Source organism: Berghia stephanieae, chromosome 11, assembly GCF_034508935.2.
Source record: "Berghia stephanieae isolate SIO BIC M18660-M18661 chromosome 11, UCSD_Bste_1.3, whole genome shotgun sequence".
In the NCBI taxonomy this organism is placed as follows: Eukaryota; Metazoa; Mollusca; class Gastropoda; order Nudibranchia; family Aeolidiidae; genus Berghia; species Berghia stephanieae.
Window position 1 is genome coordinate 25,652,697 of NC_088370.1, and position 8,456 is coordinate 25,661,152.

General features: G+C 34.6%; 1 protein-coding gene across 1 annotated transcript in view; it reads right to left on the reverse strand.

Moving 5' to 3' along the window:
• Positions 1 to 6,645, reverse strand: part of LOC144956865 (uncharacterized) — a 10,014-nt gene extending 3,369 nt beyond the window's left edge. The window contains exons 1-3 of the mRNA XM_078887648.1: positions 5,971 to 6,645; positions 1,834 to 3,946; positions 211 to 1,187 (exon numbers count right to left, since the gene is read on the reverse strand). Of these exons, the coding sequence (XP_078743774.1) occupies positions 211 to 1,187; positions 1,834 to 2,068 (1,212 nt within the window). The 5' untranslated portion in view covers positions 2,069 to 3,946; positions 5,971 to 6,645. The remainder of the gene's footprint in view (positions 1 to 210; positions 1,188 to 1,833; positions 3,947 to 5,970) is intronic.
• Positions 6,646 to 8,456: the final 1,811 nt, after the last annotated feature.

Below are 8,456 nucleotides of genomic sequence, written 5' to 3' on the forward strand. Positions count from 1 at the left end.
TGTACATCATAAACTTAAAGAAATTGAACAGTTTGTTGTAGAGCGTGTTTTGCTAAAGAAATTATGTATTGCAAAAACTTACTGCAATTGTGCTTGAGTGATAAGAAAATATATTTTTATGTTAGTTCAGTTGGGTGTGAAGTTTTGAGGAAAATCCTGAATATGGCTTATAAGGAGAGAGTTAATATCGTGTTTTTGAATCATCCTTACCTTCTTATTATCCTGTGTATTTTGGTCCTGAACAGTCAACTGTTGCTGACGAATCGAATCTTCTCTCCGTGGTGTTAACTTGTTTTTGTTCAAATTGCTCTCCCTTAGAATTTCTCTCGAACCTCGCCGGTGTCCTCGAACTGTTAAATAATCTTTCTTTTCACTCTCTTTCACTCCGGGAACAATTTTGTTTTTCTTTCTTCCATCACTAATTTTTTTATTCATATTATTTGTTGTCAGACTTTGGGTTTTTAAATGACCTTGCAACTCATCACTGCTATTTTGCTGCATTGGTGAAGTGTCGACATTTTCACCCTGTTCAGTAGTTTGCCCTTCTCTTGATAATTTATCTTGTTTATTTGGCAATTCAGAATCTGTAGTTACAACATCGGCATTTCCATCACAAACAGTTTTATCATCTTCATACTCACCATCCCCATCGCCGCTGTTTTGGGGATAAACACTTCCAACAGATGAAGCACTTGAGACTGGGACAGGCTGCTCTGATTTATTCTTCCCGTGAGTCAAAGCATAAATTCTATGAGATGAAACGCGAACAAATCGCCATATACCAAAATTGCACGCAAAAACAACACATACGGGCGTGCCAATACTAAATAACATGAGAAATAACGTGTAGCTGAAATTGTACGTTCTATCGTAACCACAATAGTGTGTTTTGGAATCAAATTTGAATCGGCCCCATCCGACAAGGCATGGGAATGTGGTGAGCACGGCCAGGAGCCAGATGAGGACACAGCCCACGATGGATGAGAGGACGCCTTTGGAAAATATTCTTTGAAAGAGGTGGTTGTGGCAAACGCTAAGATATCTGTTGATGGAGATGGCCATTAACGTGAGGAGGGACGAGACGAATGCTACAACGGTGATCAATCCATTGAAGACACAGTGATGGAAGTTGACCACAGGGTAGTAATGAAGGATAAGGGAGAGCACCAGATGTGGAATGACGTAACCTGAATGACAAAGAGAAAGAAAGAAATGATAAAGGAAATGGTCTTTCTGTTTTTACATGCTGGGTCTTTAACCGAATATAAAATAACCAAAAAAATATAGGATTCTTGTATGACCATGGTTTCGTCACAAGATGTATTCTTAGCGCGAAACATAATGCCGTGAGCGTGTGGGTCAGTGGTAATGCGCGTTAAAAATAATAATTTTAATAAATCCATAGCAATGAAATAATATGGTGTTATAATAATAATAATAATAATAATAATAATAATAATAATAATAATAATAAGAAGAAGAAGAAGAAGAAGAAGAAGAAGAAGAAGAAGAAGAAGAAGAAGAAGAAGAAGAAGAAGAAGAAGAAGAAATGATGATGATGATGACGATGACGGTGATGATGATGATGATGATGATGATGATGATGATGATGATGATGATGATGATGATGATGGTGGTGGTGGTGGTGGTGGTGGTGGTGAGAATAATAATAATAATAATAATAATAATAATAATAATAATAATAATAATAATAATAATAATAATAATAATAATATAATAATAATAATAATAATAATAATAATAATAATAATAATAATATAATAATAATAATAATAATGATAATAATAATAATAAGCATTGATAGCGCCATACCAGTTATAACCAAATCAGCAATGGCGAGGTTGACGATGAAATAATAGTGAGGATTTCTCATCGTTTTGGTGACGAAGATCGTGAAGATGATGAAGATGTTTCCAAGAACACCGACCAATGTGTAGAATATACCAAGGATGGTAAAGGTAATGCGTGTACTTTCGGCGATTTCATCTCCAACGTAGTGTGTTGACGGCATGGCGGTTGCTGGCTCTGTTGTTATTGTTAGTGTCATAATACCGTGGTCGGAATTCTTATGTTTATTAAGGAATATGCGACGTGAGGGTTGGGGGTATGGTTGTGTATTCAAATACTGCTTGTACTTGGTGTGGTTATAAAACTTGTTATTGTTGTTGTTATTATTAAATTTGTGCCCTAGATTCCGTGGTAAGCATTCTTTTTTATTAAGAGATTGGCAAGGAGAAAGGGGGCGGGGGGGGGGGGGGCGGCAGGGTATGGTTGCTGTGTTCTTAAATATCGCTTGTTCTTGGTGTTGTTATAATCGTGTTATTGTTGTTGTTATTGTTTGTACGATATATTCCGTGGTAACCATTGTTGTGTATTGATTTTGTTGTTATTAATTTGAATTGTGGTATTGGTTGTACTAGTGAAATTTCGGGGTTGGTATTTTGGCTATTTGGTCTTGTGGTATGACACTTGTTTTTGGATCGAAAGTCCTGAGCTAGAGCCCCGCTCGGCGCACAGTTGAGCCCTTGAAAAAGTCTCTTTACTCATATTCTCTCACCATATTCAGTTGTAAAATGAGTGCACGGCTGTTATCAGCTCTGTCTCTGTATGAAGAAATTGTAATATCGCCTAACAGACGTCATCTCTCGTTCTCCATGTTACATGTTGTTGTTGGTCCGGGACCTCTTGTAGAGCGCTTTGAGTATGTTTAGCGGGTATTGCACAAAATGAAAGCTCAAGTTTAAAGTTTTCAAGTCATGTGAAAATTATTTTTGTCGTTATCGTGTTTGTATGATAAATTTCGTCGCGGTCATTGTTTTACATTAAGGGCTTGGTGTGTTGGTTGTTATGGGAATTTTATACTCTGCATGTATATGGTGTTACGAAACGTTGTTTTATTGTTATTGTTGTTATTGAATGTTTAGTAGAATACGTGGTAGTATTTGGCGTTTATTATACATCAGTCAGGGGATGTAAATTTTGGATATGGAAGAACGCGAACATTTCTATATTTGTATTTTGTGCTGTTATAAAAAGAATAGTTTTTGTTGTTACATGTTATGTAACAGAGTCCGTGGAAATCATTGTGCTTTATTGAGGGACAGCGAGCGTGGCTCAGCGGTACGGTCTTTGTTTCGTACCCGAAAAATACCGAGTTCGATCACCCACCGCTGCGCTGTGTAGCCTTGAGCAAGTCACCTCGCCCTAGCTCAATTTGCGGCACTGCACGGTGGCTAACGCCTGGGTTATTCCAATCTTCCCTTGGAATGGACCCTAGAGACAAATTTCCCCTATGGGATGAATAATGGGAATTTTATTTTATTTTATTTTTATTGTGTGTGTGTGTGTGTGTGTGTGTGTGTGTGTTGTGTTGGGGCGGGGGTAATCGTGTTGAAATTTGAATACAATTTCTTGGTGTTGGTGTTGCTATAAAACCTGTCTTTTGTTGTTGTTGTTGTTGTTGTTGTTATTGTTGTTGTTAGTGTCTATGCGATAAAGTCCACGTTAACTATCGTTGTTGTTTAACGGTTCGGTGAGGGCATTGGACATGGTGAAATTTAAATACAGCGGTCGAAATTTGGTTAGTTGTGTTATAAAACTTATTTTCTTATTATAGGTCTACCGTTCATGTGAACGTTTCATAGTAGTCATTGCTCATCAAATGTTGGGGAGATATGGTGCCAACTTCCGCGAAGTCCAGTCCCAAGTTTAAGAGTTTTTGCAAAGATGAGGGTCATTTAAATCGATCGATACTTGAAGGTCGAGTTTTCTGACCAAATATTTACGTGTTGTTCCAGATTGCGACAGTTTAACAGTTAATTGAAGAGTTGTTCGTTGTCTGTTGAGAACTGAGGCATAGTTCATTAGACGTCCAATGAGTTACTGGCCGAGCTTCTAGAGAGACCGATAGAATGCTACTTGAAGTCTGGAAAATAGAAATATAGGTGTCATTTTTTAAAAAGTGATGACTGTGAGTTTTTGAAAATGAATATGAAAAGCGAAAATCTAAAAAGGTCAGAACAGGACAAAAGACAAGTAATTATGTGAGTCACCGTTTCGAAACAAATAATAAATATAATAATAATAATAATAATAATAATAATAATAATAATAATAATAATAATAATAATAATAATAATAATCATCATCATCATCATAATCATAATCATCATCATCATCATCATCATCATCATCATCATCATCATCATCATCATCATCATCATCATATAATAATAATAATAATAATAATAATAATAATAATAATAATAATAATAATAATAATAATAATAATAATAATAATAATAATCATCATAATCATCATCATCATCATCATCATCATCATCATATAATAATAATAATAATAATAATAATAATAATAATAATAATAATAATAATAATAATAATAATAATAATAATAATAATAATAATAATAATAATAATAATAATAATAATAATAATAATAATAATAATAATAATAATAATAATAATAATAATAATAATTACGTCGCACCTATCTATATATACCTACGTAATTGTAAAGATGCAGTAAGCGATTTTATAAAATGAGATTTAAAAGTTGTAGATATGAAGTATGTTTTAAAGATGAATATTCAAAGCTAAAACAGACGTAGACCAAAATTTATAAACTATTTTCCTTATTAAAAATTCTGCAACTGTAAAATGAATCGGAGGTGTCTTTCACTTTTTGTTCGGGTAGACAACAATCGGTTACTCCTGTCCTGTTCCGATTTGATGATGTGATGATTTAGAGGATGAGTTGGGTTGTCTTAAATATTTCCAATTTTTTCTTAAACAGCATTCAGTATATACATCATTAAAAGACATGGATCCTGTGGTAAGTTTGTGAGGTCTTTTAATAGTCCTGTCAAAGTTAGCTTTTGCTGTGAGCTAAGACAATTTCCACCCAAGGCGGTTATACAAAAAAAAAAACACTTTCTATTACAGATCTATAAAATAGCGTACAAAGTGTTTTGTCAATGTTAAGTTGGGACAATTTCCGTAAAAAAAGTACATTCTTTGATTAATTTTACTATTGATATAACTGGCATGCAAGTCCCACCGTAATTTGTTGCCCATGGTGAATCCTAGATATTTGTATTCTACTACCAGCTCTACTTTTTCATTTTTAATAGCGATATGGTCTTTTGTATTCTTATCTTTTCTAAAGTCTATAATTAATTCTTTAGTCTTAATTACATTCCGTTCAAGGTGGCTATTGTCGCACCAGGAAACAAAATTATCTATTTCCCCCTTATAATTTATTTCGTCATTATTAGTAATTAATCCTTGTAGATTAGTGTCGTCTGCAAATTTTAAAAGGGGCATGTCTAGATCTGAGATTTTACTTTCGTTCGTATGAATTTAAAAAGCATGAGAGAGATTACACAGTCCTGCGGACCACCAGTATTTATAGTTATGCTATTGGAGACAACTCATCGTACTTGTTTATATTGTATTCTATTTGTGAGAAAGTCTAACACCCAGGAGATGATATAAGGATTGGTTTTAAAAGTAGAACGTTAATGAGCAAAGCGGTGGAGTTGAATGGTTTTAAAGGCGGACGAAAAATCAACAAAAAGAATTCTGCAGTAGCTGTTAGATGTGTCTAAATGTTTGTAGATATTGTTTTAAAAAACAAGGATAGCATCTTTTACATTGCGCTTTCTTTTTTAGGCTAATTTATAAGGGTCTAAAAGAGGTCTAACATGATTATTGATTCTTAACAAAATAAGTTTTTTAAAACATTTCATTGCAATTGATGTGAGGGCAATTTCTCTCGGATCATTGACTTTACTTTGTCTTTTTTGGGGATAGGAGTAATTTCTAAAGTTTTCCAGATACTACGGATGAAAGAATACGAAAAAGACAAATAACAAATATTTGCATAAACATAACATAATTGCTCTGCACGGATTTTCAAAATTTTACCTTTTATACCGTCCGGTCTAGCTGCCTTCCTTTCTTTCAGTCTAGAAAACATAAACTTTATCTCACACTCACTAAATTCATCATCGCACACGCTATTCATACAATCTATCGGTAATTATTTTAGTCTGTTCAATTTCGTATTCATTATTGGTGAAACAAAACGAGCGTAAAATGTGTTGGTTTTTTTTTTTTCATTTTCCATCATAGTTGCTTATGCTACATTTGCATCGGCACTGGGGGAATGTAAACTGTCGGGATGTTGACTTTAGAAAATTCTCTAGGTAAAGAATATGGCCGTCCCACAGTCAAAGGTTCAATATTGTTGTACTAAATTGAATAGATATTATTAACATTATTGGGGTGACACCAATTGTTGTTCATATACACACACCATCACCCCGTTTTATGTTCGAACAGTAACAGTAGCAGTGACGGTTGGGTGTCGAGAATAATTGTCAGCCATAACTCCGTAAAATATATTTTTGAAGCTTGTATATACTTTTCAATGAGCGTACATTACCAAGTCACAACGCAAGGCAAGAAGGGACGATTGTGTCCACGACTGAATTTTGTTTTGATTCCTCCTTTCCTCCCCCCTTTTTCTCGGCTTAATGAACAATGTGTCAACTGGTGGTGGAAGGAGGGGGTGTATTCTGGTCTTAGTAAACGAAGTGTAGTTGTTGAATAGGAAAATAATGGAGATACATAAGCTGGCTTAACAGATCATTTCTTAAAATATTGGCTAAAGTAATGAGATGATAACTATGCACCGGAATAAATCACAGCCATTGTAAAAATATAGTTTCACTTTTATAAATAAGAATCGTAAAAACATTCGGTAAAAACGTGCGAAAACACAGAGCACAGACAAAACACCGGAGGCCAGTGTCAAAAGTAAACCAGACAGCAAATAGCAAGCAGTGTTGCCATGTGCCTTTGCAAAAATCCCGCCAACTTTAAGGCAAAAATCCGCCAAAATCCGCCAACTTTTTCTTATTTTACCTGCAACATTTACCCAAAATCCGCCAAAGAAATCCGCCTTTTGATTTTTTAAAAAACACTTATAATCAATAATAGTGTATCGTCTCAGTATAAAAATTATGTTACTAAACGCTACTCAACTATTTACAACTGTTTCCTTTTTAAAGGCATGAAGATTCGGAGTTTCGATTTTGTTTGAGTGGGAGTTAGACTAAGATTTTGTTTTCACCTTCGGTTAATCTGAATTAGTTTGTGTAATATAGATCTAGGCAAACAGTGCACGCACAATCACAATAGGTTATCCTTAGCGTCACTGTGTGTGGGGGGGGGGGGGAAGGAATAGTTAGACTTGATTGCATTACTTTTACTTTTTTTTAAAGGGCATACATACAAATCAACCAAAATCAACCAAATAAATTAGCCATCCGTCAAGGCATTTTTCCCCGCCACGCGACGATAAAATTCGCCAATTTGGCGGAAATCCGCCAACCTGGCAACACTGGCAAATGGAAATGTTACATGGCGAGAAACTTGACATTTAAATTCTAGACCGTCTCCTTACCCCAAGTACAAGAAAATCCTCACATTTGTAACGATACTATAAACATTTTACTTATTCATATTTGTTTCGTAGGTACATTACAAAATCTCAAAAATAAATCTTTGTATATTTAATAAGATCTTAATGTTGATTTATAGAGCTCGTTTTACAATACAAATGTTTAACATGCTTTTATGTTTGAGTTTAAAAGAAAAGTAAATTGTGTGAGGCAGTCATGACAATTTTGTAAAAATACTGAAAATTGCCTGAAAGGAGAGAATTGTTAAATTATATCTATTTCCCCTCACTAAAACATAATCGTAACCACAGTTTTATATTTCTCATTATATTTCTACATTTTAGCTATTTAATTATTATAGCCAATATCACAGTCTTCAGGCAAATGGGTCACACATGTAAAAATAAGAAAAATAGTCTATTTGTCGGAGACAACATTTTTTGAGGTCCAGCAAATTTGTCTGAGATCAGGAGTGTTCCATGTCAGTTTATAGACTTTCTGACGAACCATGTCAATATGAATTTGAAACTAAATATGACTATAGTCAGAAAGGTTGGATTTAAGTTCTATATTATTTATTTTAGAAATAATAACTGTTGTTTTTTTTAAACTGTATAAGCGCAATTTCCACTAATCGTGCTCAAAGAGCTTGACATGGGGTCCCTGACCAACAGTAACAAGTAACACATAGAACGAGACATGACGCCTATTAGGCGATATTACAAATATATTTTCGACAGAGACAGAGACAACGCTGTTAACGGCCAGGTACTCATTTTACACTAGACCACGATGAGAGAATGTGAGTAAAAATCCTTTTCCAAGGACCCAACTATGCGCCGCTCGGGACTCGAACCCAGGCACTTCCGCGAGCGTCATACCATGAGACCACATAGCCGCACAACATTTACACAACTGCATCAGTCAAAATGCGCGTTTGACATG